At 37.3% G+C, this 24,583-nt stretch overlaps 1 protein-coding gene across 4 annotated transcripts in view; it reads left to right on the top strand.

Moving 5' to 3' along the window:
* LOC126237156 (mucin-5AC) overlaps positions 1 to 24,583 on the top strand; it is a 102,664-nt gene that overhangs the window by 23,340 nt on the left and 54,741 nt on the right. For all 4 annotated transcript variants that reach the window (XM_049947004.1, XM_049947001.1, XM_049947002.1 and 1 more), the window contains 3 exons: positions 1,160 to 2,107; positions 9,944 to 10,091; positions 11,864 to 12,145. In XM_049947004.1, the coding sequence (XP_049802961.1) occupies positions 1,160 to 2,107; positions 9,944 to 10,091; positions 11,864 to 12,145 (1,378 nt within the window). The remainder of the gene's footprint in view (positions 1 to 1,159; positions 2,108 to 9,943; positions 10,092 to 11,863; positions 12,146 to 24,583) is intronic.

Here is a 24,583-nt window from a genome sequence, read left to right as displayed (position 1 = left end):
CATTGCTTGTGTCATTACAAGATTCTGTACTGCGTTAAATACTATCGGTGAGAGCATGCTTATTTCCTGTTTTCACTGATATTGGATCTGAAATCAGATCTTAATGTTGAACATTGCATGTGTAGTTCTCATACATGTCCTTGACAAGCAATTATATTCTTTGGAATTCCAAAAGTTTGCAGTGAGCTCTGTATTTTATACTGTCAAAGGACTTTTCAGTCCACAAACAGAGTATAAAGCAGTGACTGGTATTCATATGAACGTTCAGCTATTATTCTCGAGGTGTTTTTCTGGTCAACACGAGCGACCTCCCCTGAATCTCACTTGTTCTCTTCTTATTTTCTTGTCTACATATGCTTTTATCCTGTTTAGGATTATTCATGAGAGGATTTTGCTTGGGATTGACAGGAGGGTGATTTCTCTCGAAATCACAAACTGATAGGTCTCCTTTCTTGAGCTTGATGAGCAAACATTTGTTCTAATCATTCAGTACTTTTTCATTCAGCCATATGGCTGACAGGAGTGTATGTAAAATTTCTGCTGTTACAGAGCAGTCTACTTTAAGTTAGTATGGATCTATGTTGTCAAGGCACGGCGCTTTTCCATTTTTTATTTATTGGACTGCTCGAGCGATTTATTCTTTCGACGGCGGTTCTACCTTAATTGGCATATCTTGCGGGAATCCCTCCCCGCCCACGTTCAGTTGATTTACAGTGTCATCTGTAACGTCGCGATTCTGCACTTTGTCTTCTCGATTTGTGATCCTTACTTGTTATAGATTGCCACATCACCCCCAAATTTCTTATTTGACAGTTTCCTTGTGATGTTATATAGTATCTTGTTATTGCCTCTGTTAGCCGCTGCCTCCACATTAGCTGCAAGATTATTGATGAAGATTGTCTTATCTTTTCTGAAACTCCTCTTTACCATTCTATTTAACATGCAGAGATCCTGTTGGATTTCTTCTTTTACTTCCTTTGTCTGTGCACAATGTAGTTAGTTTTGGCTTCCTCCTCTGCTGTATTGCATATTAACTAGCTTTAGTTTATTTCAGAAGATATTAAAAATTATTGAAACTGTAATGCTTAAATATAACACAAGATTTTCAAGTACAGGATAAATTTGTTCTGATTTTTCATTAATTTGTTTCAATTCACAGCTTCATATTGCTGATGGGAACTATTTCAAGGCTGCTGCTGTCACAGTTCCATCTTCTGTACCATCTTCAGTGCCAGGAACAACAAGTACAACACAAGTGCTAACTACACGGACACAAACACAGGCTGCTTACAGCAATAGTACTGTCGTGGCATCTGCAGTGCAGTTTTCCACATCTGCAGCTTCTCACGGAACAACAGTGTGTGGAACAACTGTTAGGGTACCAAATCAGGTTCCACATTCCTCACAGAGGGTAACATCCACTGTGCTTTCTCCTCCTTCACAGAGGACAAGTGGCCCTGTGACACCCAGTCAGGTTTCCAGTGGACAGCAGGCAACTTCACGTGTAAATAGTGTTGCAACACGACCGGTAACTCTACCACAACAAACTGTTTCACAGCCTGTGGTTGCCTCGTCACACTCCGGTAGTGTAGGTAGTCGATCGTCAGCAGGAGTAGGTGTTACCAGTCAGCAAATCGTCAGCACTCAGATCCAGCCACAGCAACAGTCACAACAGTCATCACAACAGCTGCAGTCTCAGCACTCGCAGCTGCAGCAGCTGCAGCAGCCGCAGCAGACACAACAATCACAGCAGCAGGCCTCGCAACAGCAACAGTCACAACAGGTGGGACGTACATCAGTAGCATCAGGCTCTGTCGGCACCCACACGAGACTTGCGGTTGCTCCGGCTCCATCGCCATCACGCACAGTAACTGCCCAGCCTTCACAGAGCAGGGCTGTAGCACCAGCTGCTGCAGTCATAGCAGCGTCTAGTGTGGCACGACTTGGGCAGGCAGTTGCACCATCTAGTGTGGTTTCGCTACATCCGGTGGTTGTCTCCGGTACAACGGGTGCTACAGGAACAGTACCACTAAAACCTGTTACACATGCACAGATCGCTGCAACCACAGGAAGAACGGGGACACCACATCAGAGTGTCAGTCATAAGGTAAGCTCTGATTGTATGACAGTTATTGTGTGTACATTTCTTACATGTATGACAAGGAGACTTGTGGACCTGGACGCATTGATTTTCTTCACACTTATAAGATTTGAAGGTGTGTGCCCAGACATCAGGTTTCTAAAGCAATATGATGTAATTAAAAAAAAAAAAATTCTCAGAGCTGCCTTGGAAGAACAGATGTCAGAGCACTGTGAAGTACAGAACATTATGTCCTTCAATTAGTTTGTTGGTAGCTCAGCACATAGAATAATTTGATTGTAATCAAGCCCAGATTTTGGTAGTAGCTGTATTAATTAACAAATTGAAATGTTAATTAAGAAATTTGGAATAATAATTTTTGAATAAAAATCTTTTTATATTTAATTACTTATTGCATAAAGATTAATTACAATTTGATACAGACATGCAAAACGCTTTTGAAGTACAGCAACTTGAAAAAGAACAGTGCTGAGAAAACCAGGCATTTATACTGTTGTCTTACTGGCACTTACGTGTGTGTGTGTGTGTGTGTGTGTGTGTGTGTGTGTGAGTGAGTACACGTACATACATACTCCACACACTAAAGAAGAATAAGCTTCAAAGTTTATTTTTTATTTTAGTTCCTTGTTAGATTAGAAATTTTACAATGATGGTGAAGGAAAGTATAGGTATCCTACAAAATAATGAGAGGGGGGTTCGTGAGCAATTTTACTCACAATTGGCTTGCATATAGAAAAAAAAAATTAAAGTATTCTGGCATGCAGAGTGGTATGCTGCAAGCAGGAAAGTACCAAATTTTTCTTTCGTGCCTGATTTTTCAGTAAATTGTCTTTTTCATGAGATTCATCTTTGAAAAAAGATGATATAAAGAGATATAAATCAGAACTAAATTGTTAATACAGAAAGAGTATTTGTAGCAACAATATTAATGACGAAAAATTGTAGTAGACTGCAGCTTACCTGAATATGAATCATCTTCAGAGTGTTCCCATTCAGATACTTTCTTTCTGATCCAGACTCATTGAATTCTTTCTCTTAGCTTCCAAAATTTCATGCTCATTCAACGTACATGGCATATTTGTACCAGAATTAGAGCAAACTGCAAACGAAAGCACACATGAAACTCAAGGCAACTCAATCATAAAATGGCTTAGTCAGCTGAGGCAGCAACTGTTACATTCGCTACAGTTTTTTTCAAACTATTTCTAGAAATTGACAAAAGAACACAGCACCTGTCAAGGGACAGGTAGCGAGACATTCGTACATTGTTCTCGTACTAAACAAGTACAGTTTTTGAGCATAAGTTGGCTTATACATTGAGAAAATCCTGGCCTGATATAAATACGGGCGTGATCTTTTGAACACTGTGTTATGGTGAGAGTTTTGCTACGGCCAGTCAATGAACAAAAATTGTACACATCAACAACACTGTCCAGTCTCTAGAAATAAAAAAGTATTTGATTTTGTGTTTGATATTTTGCATTTCTGTACTTTACTGCTTTTTAATGCAAGTAGTGATTATAAATAAAGACATTATTTCTATAAAAATTTTGATATTGTATTTGTTAATTAAAATTCCAGTTTATTAATAAATGTGGAATTAAAAAAGTATAGAAAGAACTATGCTACTTAAGATTCAAAGCAGGAATACAATCACATTGTGCTATGCACTGAGCTACTATCAAACTTGTTGCAGGTCATAATGTTCTGTGTTTAACAGCACTCAGAAATCTTGGGTCTTCAAAAGCTATTTTTTCAATTTGTTTTCAGAATTGTACCATACTGCTTCAGAAAATTGATGTTGGGACACTGCGCCTCAAGTCCTGTATCTGTGTGGGGAGAGCCACTCTCTAATATCCAGTTATAAGTAAAGACTGCTTACTGAAGGTGTTAATGCAGATTTATCATTGCATCTTGAAATGATTTGCTGCAGAACTTTATCCAAATTTAGAGTTTTAACATAGCATATAGAATGTAGAAAGTGTGACTACTAGTTTGTTGTACCCCTTTTGCACTTAAGAACTACTCTCCCATGTAGTTGAATTATGCTTTCACATTCATACCTCTATTTTACATGTTATAAAGTCATGATTCTCATATATGCTGTGGGAACATACTTAAACTAGATTATTTAAGCCCAAACTCAATACTGATAACTGATTTTTTGAATTGTTTGGGCATGGAAACAGAAGAACAAGGCAGTGCATAACCTGCACAACTTTCTGGATTGTCAGTGATTAAAGTTGCAAGAAAAGGAAATAAAAGGAATCGTTGAATGAATGTTATTCGGCAACACTAATATTTATTCATATCATTTCACTTCGTATTTCTATAACTGACCAACTACCAAATATAACACATTAAAACTACTTTTAGTAATGCTGCGAATAAACTAGAGTTATAATAATATGTCATTTGTTGTGAAAAGTTTTCAGTTCTGTAATATGTATTGCAGAACATTATTGATCTTTAATCCTCTCCTAATGTTGTGTTTTTGACTATTACTTTCCTGCCTTTCAGTCAGGATTTAGATTTTCTAGGCCAGTAGTCAACCAAAGAATGCATCAGCGCCTATATTTCACAAGACACAACTACTGTAACCTTCAAATAAATGCTGCTTGCCCAAAAGTGACTGTAATGGAGTGTGTCTACAGCTGAAAAGAAGAAAATTCTCATAGGTCTAAAAGTCTATAGAGCAAAACTAGACCATGAATAAAAATTACTGCACACTAAAATAAAAAAAATTAGAAACATTTTCTACGTATTTTCTCACTTTTTAACTGCTGGACACTGTGGAAAGTTTCCTCATTGATTTACTCATTTTTACTGACTTAAGTTCCTTCTCGAGTTCTTCTTTTTGAAATAGAATTGACATTTCATGTAGTAAAGTATTATTTTGGGTGAAGTCTCTGTGGCATGTCCTGCACTAAAAGCTAAACCTGAAGTCTTCATTTTTATTTTATTTTTTTTTTTTATAATTTCCAGTCATAGAGCAAATCATGCCAGAAAGCAGATGGAGAACAACAATTAGTACTTAAGATTTCTTTTGCCTATAGTAAGAGATTTCACATTGCTTCTGAAGGGTAACATAAATAACTTTGTCACATAAATAACTTTGTCCTTGATGAGAACATAATCCTTAAAGTTAGTGAAAAGTGAAAAAGGGCAGTCCCCCCCCCCTCCCCCTCAGTATCAAGCACTCTGTACTCTGTTGTTAGGCTCATTGGCTTTCCACTCAGGATGATTTTCACTGCCATTTGTGGCAATCAGTTTTTCTTCTATATTCTCTAGTTAAGACTTTTTGCCAATATTCTTATCTGATTGACATAGGATGTAAGAGTGGGTTCCATCCCTGATTCACAATTCCCTCCCTTTGATAAAACGTTCTTGACAGGCACATTTATCGACTGAAGCTTATGTACATGTAGAAAGTCTACTGATGAAGGGTAGTCATCACAGGTCAATGATCTAATAATACCAAAATGTAGCTCCTGTGGATCCTGATAGAACTTGGAAGTCAGTACATATTTGAACCCTTTATTCCACAAGTATTCAGCTATTTCTGATGTGCTCTGTACTGTTACTCTGAGTGATTCCAATGTTCTGTTTGGAGCCAAGTACTGTCTGAAGTGGTCAGACTATGAGAAATATGCTGCAGAATTTTCTGGTGATCTGAATCCTTTCTCATACCACACAATGGTGTTTTCTAATTCAGAGCATCAAAAACATCATTTATATACTGAGTAAATTTTTCAGTTGGCTCACTATCTTGAAATCCCACTATGCTACTTTCTCTAAAACACTGTATAGCTTTTGCCATGCTAATACTAAAGAACTGGAAAGCAAAGCGACCATTCATTCCCGGAAGGGAGGTGGGGTGTATGAGTGCATATGTCAACTTACTACATGGCTTTACTCAAGCAAACCCTAGTAAATTGTCAACTTCATAAACACGTTCAATACCAAACAGCAAAATTCATTTATCATGAAAATGATTACTTATGCATTTCAATATACGTACTGCAACTGAAAAACCCCAAACTTTTCTGTTCTCACTAACAGGATTTTGAAAATAGCATTTGGTATTTCGCTTCTTTCCTGATATTTGCAAAAGTTTCCAGTCTTGTTTGTTAAGTTGGCTGTTACCACATGTAAACTCTACAATTTACAATCTGCCTGCTCCAGTTGTGTTATAGTCTGAATTAAATTTTTTGCTAACAGTTCTCCAGAAGTTGCATTTTTACTGGCATAAACTGCAAGTAGTTGTACTCAACTGTATAGCAGAGGTATGAACATGGAAACGAGAACATGATCAGCAGAGACTTTATTTTGGTCTGAAGGTGTCATACTGCCGAAGTCTACAAATCCATCTATAAATAGGATCCATTGAACTGAATATTCTCTCAATTTAACCTCATCAAACATAATTACCCCAGTCTTTCTGTTTTCATCAGTCACTTCTCTAAAATTCTCTTTAATAGCATCTATGGCGACCTTGTTAATACCATATGTGCAATTAAAATCTTTTAAGAGCCACCTCAAATGCATATCTGAAGGAGTAGGTAACAGATTGTTTCAAGCACCATCTATAACTCTTAGGAGATTTAATATGCAATAAAATAATAGAAGCAGCTCACTATTGTATCTCATTCGTTTTAGATCCTTTTTATGGCACTCCTGTAACATAGTATCTGCAATTACTTTTTGCTTACTGGATAAACTTCATTACATTTACAAGTGAGTTTCTTTAGTCTACCTACTCCTGCCAGCAGCACAATTACTCTAGCCTTCTGACTTGAGTTTATTGCTTGTCCTGGCCAAGCTACTTCTTGAATTTTTTATTTGTAGTTTAAATACAGTAACTTCATCAAGTGTCCATAAACTATCGTAGACCTATCAAACAACTGAGTTCTTCTTAAATCAGAAGTCCTAAATATTTGGTGGGTATTTTATTCACAATTTTGCAAGCATGTTTCCTTTTTGTGGGAGGTTTTCTTTTCTTTAATGGGGTAGACAAATACTTCGGCAAATTCAGGGAAATTGTGAGGAACTGAATTTGGTTTAAAGTGCCAATTTATTCTGGGCAATTCCACTTCCTTTCCATCAATAATGAATTTGTCTGTTTTTAACAGTACATTTTCGGCAAAGTGAGCATCACAGATGTTAGTGTTTGTTAGCTCCTTGTGTTCTCTGGGGATAACTTTGTTCAGTTTGTTAAAAATTCCTGTTTCATTTGGGGGCTTGAAAATGCATCTTAACTCTTTGCAACTTCTATAATCTGACTTGTAACCAGGCAGAAAACAGAAAGACAGTGTCATTTGAGTTTAGGAGACTGCAGAGTCAACTATTGTTTTGAATCGAAATGTTCGCTTGGCAACCACATATTTCGGTTTAATTTATAGTCAAGAATCACTAATAATCCGTACCGCTGCAGAATCACAATATATAACTCAATATATCAGCAAATGTTGCACATGATATAGAGTTCATAAACATGGACAACACAGCCCGCAAAATGATGGCAGTGCCACACAGTGGGAGATTACAACACTAACCCTATTGAGCCCATGTTATTGGAGACAAAGAGATCACACTTTCTACATCTGTATAACATGGTTTTAATTGAAGCCCTAGGTGGAATAGCTGTGAAGATAATTTGTGGTGAAAAAAGAGGAGAAGAATAATTGCAGTATTTATCTCAACTTGTAGGATATAAGGAGAGACCAGTGAAGTGGAAATGGTTGAGAAAAAGAGCAGAAACGACTTGTGTATTAGAGATTTTATTATAGCAAAAGTTGGAAGTTCAGGTTGGAATAACAATTATTTGAAAAGGATGGAATGCTACTCACCACCTAAAGGTGGTGTTGAATTACAGACAGGCACAATGAAGAAACTGTTACACATATAAGCTCTTGGACAGAAAATTTCAGCTTCTGAAGTAACAAACACACACACACACACACACACACACACACACACACACACACACACACACACACACACACACACCTCTTGACTGTTGTCTCTGGCCACTGGGGCCTGACTGCAGACTGTGCCTGTGTCTTGACATGTGCTACAACCTGGGGTGACCACCCACCCGAGATTGCTGCATATGTCAGGTGCAGGCACAGTCTGCAGTCGGGCCTCAGGCCCTGTAGACTGTGCGTGCATGTGTTTATTTTGGAAGGAGGACTTTCCTGTCCAAAAGCTTAAATGTTTAGCAGTCTTTTTCGCTATGCCTGTCTGCAACTCAGTACCTTCTCTATGTGAGTAACAGTCTATCCGTTTCAGACTTAAAGTTGTTTCTAACTCCGTCTGTTATGAAGTGTAACTAGGGATGCTGTATGGGCCTAGCATTTAACCCACTTTACAACTTCTCTACTGCTCTTGACACCTGCAATCTTTTTCCATTACAGGTGGTACAAACTAAGTGGAATAAGTATTGTGTTTATCCAAAATATCAGAGTACATGATGTATTTACTCATACACCCCATGTGAGGATATATATTTCTGTAATTCAACTAATATTTGTTTGTTGTAAATCTATGATATTTCCATTTGTCTGACTTCTATCTGCTCCTTTGTATTGAGTATTGTTCGTAATTCAGTTTTTTTATATAAATTTGCATACATTTAACTGTTACCACAAAATACAACCACCATAAATTTGTTTTGCAGAAGTCAGGGTTTTGAATTTTTTTAATTTTTTTTTATTATGGTTGATGGCATCAATTTCATTACTGGAGAGCAGTTATCTTTAATGACTGAGCATGATAAATTGTAGTTGTCCCAATAATCTCAAACAGAGGTTGTGCAAGGCATAGCTAATGTAGATGTCTAATTTAGAAACATCGTGGTGTATTTTGTTCAAGCCATGTGTGTCCATATGAATAAATATATATTGCAAATTTACTACTCATGAATATAATTCTGAGGTGATGTGACCTGTCAGCAGATGTTTATCTTTTTGTTTCCAGATACCATTCTATTGCTTTACAAATCTCTCATTCATTGATATGTCTACTTTGAGTACAAAATTGCTTATGAAAAACACAATGCTCGGAACAACTACAGAGAACCTTTTAAAATTGATTCCTTCTTTTTCTGAAGTGGAAAGAGTGAAAAGACTTTTTTATATACATCTACTTCTTAATTTATTTTGAAAGGTTTTGTTTAGTGTCTGAGATTTCATATTTGTGTTGTATGTATTCTTCCAAACATCTGATATTAAATTGATATCATATGTAAAAAAAGTGGCATTTCTTGGCATGTTTGTCACTATGAGCCTTTGCTCTAACTTGATGACGTAAGTGGGACTTTTGATCTGAGGTAATGTTGGTGGTGGAAAATTTTGAGGACTAAAGAATGTGAGCAGATATTGTCAGTTTGGATGTACGAAGTAGCAGACGACATGCCAAGGCAAGCAGTAATGGATGGCCTGTTACTGGAATAGTTGAATTCAATACTAATTGTGCTAATTGTTTTGTATGCTTGTAATGTATGTAATATTTTTAGATCATGTGATAAACTGCCTTTCATGATCTGGGCTTCATGGTAGATTCCTCAGTTATTGTGGAAATGAAAATGAGATGTGTCTGGAAGCACACATGTGGTAGTTTCCTAACACATCATTAGCCAGTGGGCTACTGAGGATTGGCAAATACTTTTGCATACAACAGACTTTGGTGTATGTGGTTGTATAGCTGTCATACTTGTTATTCTAATTTTGTTTGATAATACAATTTGTCATTTTAATTGTTGTAGTTAAAGAATAATCTGTATCCTAAATAATCCTTTAGTATTTATGTGCAGATTTTTTGAAGACCACACTTTGTTTCTAGGTCATCACACAGCCAGTTCATGGACAGTCAATTCAGATAACGCAGGTGCCTGTCAGTTCTGTTTCCGGGAAACTCCCTCAGACCCTGCACACTGTTACACCATTACAACAGGCAGCTTTGACCATTACAACAGGAACACCAAGAACAGGTTCATATTCTTTTGTGTGTTTAGACCATTTTATCTGTGTAGAATGTTGTAACTCTTTTTGTCTGATCGTTGTTGCAAACATAATGACCGTTGTTGTTGTTGATAGATTGGTTTTCGAATTTTGATGATAGAAGTGAACTATGCGACTGCATTTTCTGGAATTTTGTAGTAGCTCATTTGCAGAGACCATAACGTTTGTCATCACATAAAAAATTAAAAGAAAACTACATTTGATAGTGGGATGTTCATACTGAAACTTATAAAAATGAGTCCAAGGTGTTACTTTAGTTTGTCATTTTGCATCGTATTTTACGATGAATGTATTGCCCTGGTCAGTTATTGAAGTTGTAAATATTTTTGAAAGTATTGTGTAAACATCATTTATGCCTGTGTGGGTCATATCTATCTAGCATACTTTACCTTTTGTGCAGTATTGGAGTGATAATTTTAATTTTCTGCAAAATAATATTTCAGTTGAAAGTGTGCCTGTTTTTGTAGTTATCATGTAGGGCTTCTCAAAGATTGCTTAAGTTTGCAAGAAATACTTTCTAGTTTTTAAGTTCTTTGAACAAGCTATTCCTCTGTATTCCTGCTGATACTAAAATCGAGGCAGTCAGAACTAAAGGCATTGGTAAATAAAAGTAGTAAAAATTTAGTGCTAATCGACATGGACAACAATGTGAAATGCAAAGATAACTTTTTAAACATAAGAAGTGAAAAATTTGACTCTGTAGGAGTGGACTGTGAGGTACTAGAATTTACGAACACTAGATAAACTGTAAGTGTTCATACACGCTGTTATGACTTTGATTTTTATGGTTCTGTGTGTCAGTTGATAAAAATGGAATGCTTATTGGATTATTTTGTTGTCTGTCTGCCCCATTGTTGATAACCTTTTTCTGAGGAATGGGTAGACATATCCAGCTGAAATTTTCACGACATGCTAAAGCATACATTCCCTTTGAGGTGTAAAAAAATCCAAGCTTCAAAATCAACATAGTCAAAAGATATGGCCATTTGTCACATATTCTGATGCTTGCAAACTCTCATCAAAATCCATACGGTACTTCCCTTTGACCTAGAACAATGAAATTTGGCAAAAAGCAAGGACTCACAGTACAACCAAAGGAAAAAAAAATAGAAAATTATAAATTTGTAATTATATCATGTGAAAACATATTTCTTTTGTCATTTGCCATCCAATGTCAAACTTGAAAATAACTGTCCATAGTTCTGTGTTAGAGTTGACTGGGTCGCAATGGTAAAAGTTAAGTCTACAAATATTTGTTTTGCACATAACTTGAAATGCCATATCTAAATGCAGCAATTGCTCCTGGATATCTGCTGATGGATAAATTCTGAAATGCATCGGATGAGCAGTAAAGTCATTCCTTGTGTGATGCTTGACTTATACCATTGCAGTCCAGCCTGAATGCAGAACTACTGATTATGATGATAATGCTTGCCTGCCTTTTTCTCATTTATATTACTGAAGTTAAAACAGTCTCAAAAATTTTGGAATCTCTGAAACTGATATTTTGCTAGTGTAAATGTCAATAACAGGCAAAAATTGTAGAGATTCTTGATTCCTGGATTGAATGAACTGTCCATATAAATAAAGAACTTTATATAGAACCCTCAGTGTGTCCTCCACACACGTGGCCAATTTTATATTGTTACACTCAGCTGTGCAATTTTCAGTTTCATGAAATTTTAGACACAGTTTTGTGACCATGTCCTTTGACTTTTATGTACGAAGAATTTTTTTTCAGTTACATATGCAACAACAACAACACTGGCTGGAAGTGCTGTATCAACTCTGCGGCCTGTTACGGTTTCGACAACCCCAGCAATACCTGTGGCGAAGGTCCTGCCACAGGCTGTTAGTGTTGGCCGTGCAGCAAATATTGAACTGGCTTCTACGCCTGTATCAGAAGTTGCTCTTCATCCAATGCCAGCCCCAACAGCTCAACAACCAACTGTTGTGGCTGCACAGCAAACTATATCACAGGCAACCAGTGTCTATATTCAGACATCTCACAGAGCTTCTCCAGGTAAGTAAATTTGTAGTGTATTTTTTTTTATTTTTGGAGGAGGGGGGGGGGTTGGGGTGATCTCTCTTCGTTGTGATGAAGATTATATACCCTATTTCGTCCTTTCACCTGCAGACGCAAGTTATTGCATATTTGTAGAGGAATATAGTTCTGAATGCAAGTCTTTTTTTATTAAGACAATTCTTTACTTCTTTCATTAAATTTATCAACTGTTGTCAGATTTTCTTATTAACTTAGTGAACTGAGGCAATTACACAACTAAAGGGAACACAGCTTCTAGTGTTTCTCTACTACTGATCAAGGCGGATCAGTGGTAAGGCTCAGTTTATTTTCAGGTTAATTCTCCTGTCCAGCCCTCCAGATCAAGGTTTCCTATGGTTTCTTTAACTCATTCCAACTGGTGGGCAGTTCTTGAGAAAAGAAAATGGCTGTTTTCTTTCTTATACTTCCCAGTATGAACTTGTGAACAGTTTCTAACAACCCTGTCATTAAAAGGACACCAAACCCCAATCTCTCTTTATTGCCTCAACTGTCACCATTGTGGGAATGTCACATCACTGCTGTACCAGGATGTACATGCCACAGGACAACCAGCAAAAATGCTGGAATTTTTTCGTCCAGGAAAAACACAGGAATGTGTTAGAATTCTGGGAATTTTTCATTGTTTTAGTTTTTAATTACATTTTCATAATTTTGATGGGTAAGAACTGATACTCTGTCAAAGAATTTTACTTTAGCCTATTACTGCAGAATAATACTGCAGCCATAAAACATAAACAATAGAATATCAACTTTAGTCATAAAGAAAATGTGCCATTTACAATGTCAAAACACTGTGCACACACAATTGTCCACCAACAGCAAAATGTGCCAAAGTCAAGACTAAACAATACAGTAGAGCCCTGGTAGTTCGAGCCCTGGTATTTAGAGTTTCCATGTAATTCTAGGTGGTCCTAAGAAAATTAAAATTTTATGTAAAACTAGAGTAAAGACCTGTTTTCATACATTACCTGCACATGTGTTTTACGCATTTTCAGATGTTTTACATTTTGAACTTTCTTCCTGTTTTTCATGTACAAACAGGCAAAACTGTTCTACTTAGAATTTTTGTTCATAATGCACAAAATAACCTTGGCCTCAGACTGCAAATGCGTTTCTATTAAAGATGGACAGGTACCATCACGTTTTGAGCAGTACACTTGCTCTTCCTTTGTCAACTGTTCATTAATTGGGACAGCCTAACAATCAGTTGTAGAGTGTATACCATCCTTACGGTTATCCTAATATTGTGCCTACTTATCATCAGTGGTCATTAAAATACAGTACGCCTAAGTAACAATACAGTACACATTGTACAAAATTGGCTGACCATTGTTGTGTGTAATGGAGTTGGTTGTGTAGTAATATCTGTACTGTATGTCAGGTCAATTTTAAACTGTAGTATGTATGTACAGTGTACTGTACACATATAACTGTATGTTTCTTAATGTTGTAATAAACACATTACACATTACTATGAGTGGTAGGAGTGATAGAAAATTTGTGCCATTGAATGTGATACAGGAGGCTTTGACAAGACTAGACAAAGGAGAAACATAAAAACCCTTGCTGCAGAGTACGGAATCGCTGAAGTGACAGTTGGAGATTGACGTAGAAACAGAGACAAAATAGAGAAATTTACTTCAAACAAGTGTTTTATTTCATCATTTGAATGTAAGTCTGTGAAGAAATCTGAGTATGAAAAAATGAGTGAAGCTATGTTTGTTTGAGTTACTCAACAAAGACAAGAAGGTAATCAAATTTCAGGGCCTGTTCTGCAAGTAAAAGCTGTGTTTTCTAGAAATGAGTAAAAGGAATATGTGGATGATTTTACTGGAAGCTCAGGGTGGTTGGATAGGTGGAAGAAGCGATATGGTGTAAGACAGCTTTAAATTTGAGGTGGATTTTCAGATTGTTTAACAATTCTGTGAGAAATCGAGAAAAATTATGGAAGAGACAGTCTTACTCCTGATCGACTGTATAACTGTTTTGAAATGTGGCTAAATTATAAAATGCTTCCATCCAAAACTCTAGCCTTAAAAGAAGAAAAGGCTACACTGGCTATGGAAAATGTAAAGAGGAGTTAACAGTTGTTGCTGCAGCCAGTGGAAGTGGAGACCATATACTGAAGATGCTGGTAATAGGGAAGCCTGCTAATCCTAGAGCTTTGAAAATATCACTGCTTCTGCACTGCAGGTTACATATGTCAACTGAAAATCTGCATGGACTGACAGAAATAATTTTAAGAAGTGTTTTTCATAGATTTTGTTCCAGAGATTAAAAGATATCTAAAGAAAAAGTGCTTGTCTTCTAAAGCAGTCCTAATGCGTGACAATGCTGGTTCACGCTCTGTTCAGGAAGAATATTACTGTATTTGCACGTTGCTCTTACCCTCTAACATGACGAGTTTAATGCAGCCTGTGGACCAAGGAGTTTTGCAAAGCTTGAAAAAAGGTACTGTCGTTGTTTGCTTCAAAGACTACAATAAAAAACGTAGTTTACTGGATAGCTAAGTCATGGACAGACGAAGATGCCAGACTGTGAAGATGATCTACCATTGGCAGAACTGATGAAAAAGCTTGCTGGATGTGAAAATGTGAACAGTGATGAACAGTTTGAAGTGACCGATCTTGAAGTTGTCGAAATGTTTGGTGAACCCACTGAAGACAGTGATGATGAGGAATTACCTGAAGAAATTGTGCTAGTGATCACTCTCACCTAGCTGTGGCAGTGCTACATGTGGCATTGCTTTATATTGAGCAGCAAGCGGAAGCTACTCCAACTGACATCATGCTTCTTAGAAGATGGCGTGACATTGCTGCTAAAAAAATGAAGCTCTGTTTTATTTTTCCAACTTGGAACTGTGTGTCCATATATGTACATATAGCACAGGTATTACTATATTGTTTTTTATTTATTTTGAATCATTATTGTACTCGTCAATCATTTAGTCATGAGTTACTCGTTGATTTAGTGATATTTCCATATAAAGAGTTTTCTGTAATTCAGGGTAGTCTTGGCCCCAGTTAGCTCAAGTTACCCGGGCTGTAGTGTACTTTGTGACAAAAAACTGCCTTCAATGAGTGTAATGCCACAGCTGTTTACATTTCTAACAGGTCATGGGAAAATATTGCAAATGGTGATTTGAGAACCGTTACTTTCAAAGTAAAGTTAGGTTATATGAGAATACGTGATGGATTTATCAAATTAAGGAGTGTTAGAGACTCTTGTTCAAAACTTAACGTTTTGAGAACCAGCCATGTAAAGAAATTTCAGGCCCAGAAGACTAGCCATTTATGCCATTATTTAAACTTATGCTGCCACATTTGTATTGGATATATCTTTAAGGGGGAAAAAAACAAGCTTCAAGGCTAGTTTTTCATATTTATTTTAGGTGTTTCATAGGTTGAAAATTATGCAGTGATGATGACAAAAGTATAATTATCCTTCAAGAAAAAGTGTGCAATAAGTTCTTGAGCAATTTCTCATGTCATTGGTTTTTCTATGGAAAAGTCAAAGTGCTAGATGGAACTTGGATCAGGCAGGTAACCCACAAAAAGTCCAGTACACAGCAGTGAAATTTATAATCAAGCTTCTCAGAAATATGCAGCTGCAGTTTAAGCTGTGCCCTTAGCATCGTGTCTAACCAACCCTTGGAAAAAACAGCAAAAATTATTTTGCGACGAGTATTATATGTGAAAGCTTAGCTTTTCTCGTAACTTTACTGTGTGTAACTTAAACCATTAATTTCTCCTGTTTGTGTGTTCATGCAGCTTAAGTGGTGATGTTGATGACTACATTAGGTGTCCATTGCTCTGAATGTCTGCTGTCATTGAGTGGCGAGATGATGTGACATGAACTATGATCGGCTGACAAAAATGCATCATGCAGCGCAATCTTGATTTCAGAAACTACCATGTTGTTTTTGGTGAAATTCGTATTTATACTTTTGTAATACTAAACATGCAGCATACATGTTGCTGCGCATTAAAAGTCTTTCCAAAATGAGGTGTTTTTTTTTGCTGTGTTTCATTTCCGAAAGTGCTGGGAAGCTCTACGTCATTGTATAAAACCTTTACCGGTCAAAGGTTTTACAGTTTTAAGGGAAAGTATATTGTCACTGAACATGGAAAAAGTACTTTTACCTGGTAAAAAGTATTTTAGCTGGGAAATCTGATATGTATGTATTTATTTTTCTTGCGTATACTTTCTGTGTACATATAATTCTGCCAGTAGAAGGCTGAAGAGAAAGCTGCTACTATTACCATCCTCTTCGATATTCATGTGCAGATTTAGTCTTTAGTATTTGTAGCAAAGCTCCACTTAATAACTGCTAGGTAAAATTTCATTTTTAATTAATGTTGTAGGAGACTGCATTGGCATTGCTGTGATTTTTTCCTGTTATCAATTTGTTAGTAAGAAATGCCACTTACTTGTTGTAACAGGAAAAAAACTTAATTTGTGCAAAATGTTCACACAAAAATCCAGTACACATTGGCAGAACTGTCATCATTCTGCAAATTGTTGTCCAGCCTTCTATTGTATATTCCTATAGAATATAAAGTCATATGTTGCTTTGTCATCCACTGGTACAGTGTCTTACAGTAACTTCTCATTCTGAAAAATCTGAAGACATCCCTTTAGCAATCTGAAGAGGTAGAATCTCTGAGTCTGGACTTCTGGTGTGTATTTTAAAACCAGCTGACACAGTTTACTGTGTCATGTCACAGGGAAACTATATCCAATTTCATAATTACATTAATGAGATTAATGAAGGTCATCTGAAAATCTCTTCAAAACTCTGTTTATTTTGTTATGCAGAACTATCTGTCCAAGTACAGAAGAAAAGTGCTAAGATATTCCTCATAGTGACTTGTTTTTCGGATATGTTCTTTGTGGATGGGTATGACTGGCAGCTCTTCTACAGGTAGTCCGAAATTAAAAAGTTAAACGACTCCAGGTCTCATCATCTGTAAAACTTCTCCATCATGTAATTGTCACATCAGTAGCTGTTGTTCTGTGCCAAATTTTTGTAGAATTATGTTATTTTTCCAGATGAAAATTTGATGTCTTTGATAAGTGTCTGCCAATAAAAGGTGTTTGGAAATAAATTATAAGCTATCAACCTGATTTTTTTCTCTTTGTCACTCATTGGTTACTTAACCATTTCTTTGCATCCAACATAAACAGCTTCAAACATTGTATATTAATAAGAACACACAAATGTCTTGAGGAAAACACTTAGGGTATGCAGAAAAGGCCAACATTTTCTAACTGAAAACAGTGCATATAAACTTTCAGGTGAAGACTGTGATATTCATTTGCATTACTTTGAAGGTATTGTTAGTCATTGCTTGGCACATATATGAAGTCATTAAGTTTGACATAGACTGTCAAATTTACTGTAATGCATCATCCAGTCTTACTAAGAATTAAAATTCAGCCAGCCTTATTGCCCGACAAAGAAATTGCTTGCAATGAAACTTAAAATTTCTGATACAATTTTGACATATTTTCAAATAGGTGTTTGCTTAAAAATATAACAAATGACTTTCATGCCTCTTGGAAATAACTGAGAATTCTTAATTGTATTACAATAAAGTTCAATCTTTGTACTAGATTCCAGTGTTCCTGAATGACTGAAGTAGAACAGAAGGCTGAAATTTTTAATAATAGTGTTTGTGCATGCATTTTATTTCTTTGACAATGTTTTTCTTTATTTTTGTTGTATTAGTTTTCCCATGGTTGTGGAAGACCTCGATAAAAGGAAAATTGCAGGCCAAATGAGTAGTTAGCGTTTTGGGTGAATTTTATTGTATGCCTGTTATTGTTTCGTGGATAAATGTTACCAGTGAATCTGTGGATTATAATTATGCTTTTGGTGAAGGGGAAAAAAAATGGTGCTAAGCTTAAAAATTATTCTTTTTATTAGCCTGTAAAGTATCTTATACTGCTGAAGAAGTCTCTTTTGTGTGTCTGTGTATCTGCTTGCCCACAACTTGTGTAAAACCGTGATGTTATTCCTTGTCCTCCTGGTGTTAAGTTTTAGCTATTAAAGTGAAAGTATAAGTTTGCCATCGATTGAGGAGACACTAGGTTAAGAGGCATACAGATTATTCACATAATTATCTGTCACTGATAGGATATGTACAGTATGAAAGTATATTAATCACTTTCTTACCATAGCTGTTATTCTTGAAAGTTCAGTTGGACAATTTAGGTGACTTTAGCAACAAAACTAAATAAGATAATCAAGAAGTGTTCAGGACTTAAATAGAATTTGGTAAACTTAATTGCCACAATGTAATATTGTAGCCCCACATTGAATGAATAATTGTTTCTATAAGCAATACTGAATAGCATCAGTACGCATTGAGATACTGTAAAACATTCTGTTAAGGGAAAAAGAAAACTCTGTAAGTTTCTGATTGTAATATTTTTACAAATTGGTCATCAGGGTTGGAATTCAAAATAGTCTTCTGTTTAAGACCAAGTGCTGTATGTATAGGTCACATACAGAAAACCTACCTCTTGAACTCATTCACTAAAAAATTGGCAGCTAGTGTTGGAGCTAGCATGTGATGTCTGATGTATTCAGTGTTACCCATTAGCAGTTTTAATACTTTTTAAAATTCTATATTTGAGTGTGACAAGGATTAAATAATGCTGGGCTTACTGTACATCTGGGATTAACCCGGACAGCCTTGTTTTTTTAGTGCTGTCTAGAGCAGTGTTGGGGGCCTGAGAATTTTATGACTGGGGAGATTTTTTAAAATTTTAGACATATATGTTAAACATTTCTTTAAACATTCTCTTATGGCTGTGCCTCTCTATTGGCCTTGGAAGATGTGCTGACATTGATGTGGAAGTGTGGCTAATGGTTTCACAGCAACTTTACACTGTAATTTTGTTTTCAACTATTTTAGTCACTTGGTGACACAACAAGTGTGTTGTGTTTGTTTTAGTGTGTGAAGTAAATCATCTGCATATTTTTGACCATTTTATCTCTGTTCGTTTTTTGTCTGAACCTTAACGAATGGAAAAAGTGTGCATTTACTGTTAACCAGCAACATAAATACAAACTTTTGAAATGGTTTAATAACAGTAACAATGAACATGTATATTGCACACTAAGTACTAGTGAATTCTTTATTGCACACAAAGGAAAGGGTGATATTAAAGACCATGCTTCATCAAACATAGGAGGCTTTTTCAGAGTGAAAGATGGCAATAACAGTGATCTGCAGTTTGCTGGAGAAGAGGCTATGCATTGATATCACACTGCTAGACACCATCTCAGTTTCAGAACATCAGAGTACACATCTGAACTTGTTAAAAAGGTATATTCTACAAAATTTTCTTCTGCTACAACCAAATCTGAGGCAGATCATCGTCGTCGTCTTCGTGTCCTCTCTATCCAACATCTGGTTGGGTTGGGGAATCAATGGTACTTCGCCACTTTACTGTCTTTCCACCATTCTTCTTCCACTTGCCCTCTAGCCCACAATCTTGAACTCCATCATTCTTCTTGGTATTCTCCCCTCTCCCATCCACTTCACATGCTCAAACCATTTTAATTAATTCTTTTCAATTTTCTCAGTCAACTACTCCACTCCAATGTCCTTCCTAACATCTTCATTTTTCACTCCTGCCTCTCCTCATCTTCCCTAGCATACTTCTCGGAAACTTCATTTTACTGGATTGTATCCTACTCTCCTCTCTTCTAGTCATAGTTAAAGTCTCTGAGCCGTTGTCACATATTTTCCTGTCACTTTTCTTGAGAAATAGGATTATTATTCCCTTTCCCCATTTTTCAGGTACACATTTTTGGGTCCAAATGCATTGTATTAGTCTATATACCCACAGTAATTTCATCTACCCCAGGTGCCTTTCCTGGTATCATTTTTCTCAGAGCTAGTTCCATTTCTAACATCGTTGTATCATCCTGCTCCTCCTCCTCCTCCTCCTCCTCCTCCTCCTCCTCTTCCTCTTCTTCCAGACTTGTCCCCCTGTCATACTTCTATTCCCTCTCCATTGCCGTTCTTCTCATTTAGTAATTTATCAAAGTACTCTTTCCATCTTTTCCTTATCTCCTCTGGTTGCATTAATAGCTCTCCGCTTTCACCTTTTACTAGCTTTGTGTATGTTTTTTCTTTCCTCATACTCTTTGTAATTCCATATATCATCCACTTACCACTAGTAACATCTTTATCCAATTCTTGGGTGAATTTCTCCCAGCTTTTCCTCTTTTCTTCTGCTACCATTTTCTTACACTTATTTTTACTATCCTGGTATTTCCTTTTACTTTCAGCTGTTCGGTCTCTGTTCCATTCATGCCAGGCTTTCTTCTTTTCTTTTACTGCCTCCTTCACCCTCTCATTCCACCATGGTGTCTGCTTTTCCTTTACCCTTCTGGACACTCTGCCACAGGTCTTCTCAGCAGAGCTAACAGACGCTTCTTTGAACTTACCCCATTCCTCTTCCACATTGCCATACTCTGTGTTAGGGATTCTATGCTTAAGTAACTCCTTAAACTTTTCTTGTACCATGCCATCCTTAGTTTCCACACTTTTATTTTCCTTTCCCTTTCTTCCTTTATGTCTTTCAATTCATCGAATCTCATCTTTGCCACCACTGCTCGATGGTCTCCATTAAAAGCCTCTTGTAGGAGTGCAGTTACATCCGTCAACTGTCTCCGATTTTTCTTTTCCACCAGAAAGTAATCGATGACTGTCTTCGTGCATCACTCCATCCATATCTCGTTATCTTTTGGCTATCCTTTTTAAGGAACCATGTGTTGCCCAGAATCAGCCTGCTTTCTTTCGCAGAAATCAACAAGTTTCTCTCCTTCCTCATTTTTCCTCCCATATCATATGTGCCAATTATCTCCTCCTTCCCTAGCCTTTCTTTGCCTACCTACGCATTTAGGTCACCCGTTACTATTGCTTCCACATCTGTAATTATACTCTCTAATACCTTTAGAAAATCCTCCCATGTTCTCTCCTTTATTTCCTGTTTGTGATGCATATACTTGGATGAGGTCCTTCACTACATTCCTTGTCCTCAGCCAAATCCTCATCACCCTATCACTTCTGTATTCTACTGCTTCCACATATTCCTCTAGGTTTGGTTTTACTATGATACCTACTCCATTTTTGGCTTCTTATCCACCACTCCAGTAGAGTGTGTATCCTTTCCTTATTTTCCTCCTTCCTCTTCCCTTCCATCTAACTTCACTAAGTCCCATCAGTTTATGTTCTCCTTTTCCAAGAAGTCTATCAACTCGCCTTCCCAGTAAGAGTCATCACATTAATGATACCCACCTTCATTGTATTGGTGCCTAGTCACCCATTTCTCACAGTTCCCCCAACACCTTAAGAACTGCGCGTCGCCTGCAGGGAATGCCCTAACCTTTTCTGAGGCTGGTTTTGAATTACCATTTCATATGTAGGCTATTATTATGATGGGGTCGCCACTCCCAAAGACATTTTAGAGCTGCTGCCAGCATATGTTTAGGCCGTTCCTAACATGGAGAAAAACTGCCATTTGTAGCTGCCCCTCTGGAGTGCAGACGTTACGGGAAGTAAGATACAAAGACAGTTCTTCTGCTCTTCCACTGTTGGGACTTGAAAAATCCTCTTCCGCTTTCCAACCATTGTCTGTCTTCACTTGTTACCCTGGTAAGGGGCCCTTACAGGGTACTACCATCCAGAGCCATTTGGACCCAGTTTTTTTAACAAGGTTGTTACTCCTCTCCCCTCCTCCTTCCACTTGCAAGGTGAGGCCCCGGACTTGGGACCGGCACTGGCGGAGTTAAGAGGTAGTTCTTGTTAACATTATTTTGCCATTTATGTTTGTAATACATCTTGTTCTTTGGAAAACGCTAATAATGTAACAGTCGTGAAATAAAACTTTCTCACATTGTTGTAAAATATTTCAGTCTGAAGGAGGAAATTCAAGTTAAATTTTTAAATTTTGATGAAGTTTCGGATGAAACTGCTCATTATCTTGTGCTGTGTGTGAAACAATACAGAATATAAGAAAAGTTGGTTTATTATACTGTTGATAACACTAACAGTAATTTTGGTGATGTAATGTGAAGAGAAAAGGAAAAGAAAAAGAAAAAAGGACCAGGTGAAAAATATAACTGAATGAAGTAAATTTAATGTTTCAGTAAACTGTTGAAACTCAAGTAATTTCAAAAGTGTGTCCTGAGTTGGACACAAAGAAATATGGTAAGCCTACCTGCCGCCCTTCTTTAATTCGGCACATTTTGACTGTTGGTATGTAGACCTCTGTCTCGGGTATAATGATAGTTGTATGAGAATTGAATAACAGCTATATTGTAATGATTATCTGCTGCTCTAAGTTTAACATTTCAAATATTGGTGTAGGGTCTGTTAATCTCTAATGTAAAGATTAGAAAACTTCCCCAACGAAAAGAACATTATTTAGGTATAAAAGTTCACAGTTGATATAAACAGTGTAAGGAAAGGATAGATTGCTGCTTCCCGTAAATATCACACATCAAGTTGCAGACAGGTACAGTTAGAAGACACTTACACATTAGTATTTGGCCATGGCGTTCATAAAAAAAAAGATAAATGTGGTGGTCATAAAAAAGGAAAAAAATTAAAGATACACACACCATTCATTTGCGCAAGCTGTGGGGTGGGGAGGTGGGAAAAATGGAGCAAAAAAGGAGCAGGGAAATACAGGCAAGTATGTTGCAAAGGGAGGCACACAAAGAGGGGGGGATGTGGAATAGGGAGGAGGTGACAGGACAGAGGGGGTGGACACTGTTGGGTGGAGGGTGTGGGGACATATGCTACTGTAGGTTGGGGCCCGGATAATTTCGGGAGTGGAGAGTGTGTTGTAAGGATAACTCCCATCTGTACAGTTCAGAAAAGCTGGTGGTGGAGGGGAGGACCCAGATGGCTTGGGTAGAGAAGCAGTCGTTGAACTCGAGCATGTTGTGCCACAGGGTGATCTACTTTGCTCTTAGCCACATTTGGCAGTGGCCGTTCATCCTGGTGGACAGATGGTTGGTAATCAGTGGAATGACTACCAACCAGCTGTCCACCAGAATGAACAGCCATCACCAGACTATGGCCAAGAGCAAACAAGATCACCCTGTGGCACAACATACAGCTGAAACATAACAATTTATTTCAATGGCTTCTTCACTACCCGAGCCATCTGTATCCATCCTTCCACTGCCAGCTATACTGCTCAGATGGGAGTTATTCTTACAAAACATTCTGCACTCCTGTAATTATACTGGCCCCAACCTAAGGTAACATACTGCCCCCCCACACGCTCCAGCCAATAGTTCCCATCCCCTCTGTCCTGTCACCTCCTCCCTGTTCTGCCTTCCAACCTCTTTGTGGTGTCCTCTGCCAGTGCACCCACAGATCTTTCCCCTCTCCTCTTCTTTTTCGCTCCATTTTTCCCCCACCTCTCTGTTCTATAGCTGCTCCTGTTGGCAGTCTAGACTCTGCATACTCTGCCAGACAGTGCCCCCCCCCCCCCACCACCACCACCACCACTCCACCCTTACGCTGCTGTCCGAGCTGCTGGAGTTGGCTGTCTTGTGTGCTAGTGTGTGTAAATGAACAGTGTGTCTCTCTCTTTCATTTTACGATGAAGGCTTTGTAAGTGTATTGTAATTGTGCCTGTCTGTAACTTGATGTGTTATCTTTAAGGTAAGTGGCAATTTATCCTTTCCTTACAATATTGGTGTTCCAACCAGGAGTTTACAATGAATATAAAGATTTCTAAATTTTGATTCTGATTGAAAGAAAAAATATCATGACATTTTTGTCCCCTCCACCTTAGTATGCAGCATTTGCAATGACTCAGCCCAGGTTTTTTAAGCTATACAGAGTACTGTGGAATTCTTTTGTTTTAGTGGTTTGAAATGCTCTCTCTTTTTTTGACTGAATTTATTAAATGGCTATTTGTGCATCTATATACATTAGATTTCATGTTAAGCATGAGTTACTGAAACTATGACTGAGAAAGATACAAAGAAACCCCACCTTCTTGCTTTTTAATACTTCAGTTTGTCCCTAATAGGGTATTAGCTATATCCATTTACTAATAAGTTCCACTCTGAAGAAGTGTTTTAACAGTTAGCAGTGTAAATGTTTCAACTCAGTTTTGTTGTTTCAGATAATGTGTGGAATAGGTGTGATCATTCTAATTTATTTAGGGTATCAGATGTTGACATTAAATTTGTCAATTTGTAATTACAGAGCAACTTCCAGCTTTTATCTTGGCTGCCGAGAGGAAATTGGTGAATCAGCAAATACTAGTTTTTGGAAATGTAACTGCAATTCATTACTTCCTATTGTAAGTGGCTGCAGTACCTTATTTTAAATGATGGGAGGAGTGCAG

The sequence above is a fragment of the Schistocerca nitens genome, chromosome 2 (assembly GCF_023898315.1).
Source record: "Schistocerca nitens isolate TAMUIC-IGC-003100 chromosome 2, iqSchNite1.1, whole genome shotgun sequence".
In the NCBI taxonomy this organism is placed as follows: domain Eukaryota; kingdom Metazoa; phylum Arthropoda; class Insecta; order Orthoptera; family Acrididae; genus Schistocerca; species Schistocerca nitens.
This window is presented reverse-complemented; position numbering and strand designations above follow the sequence as displayed.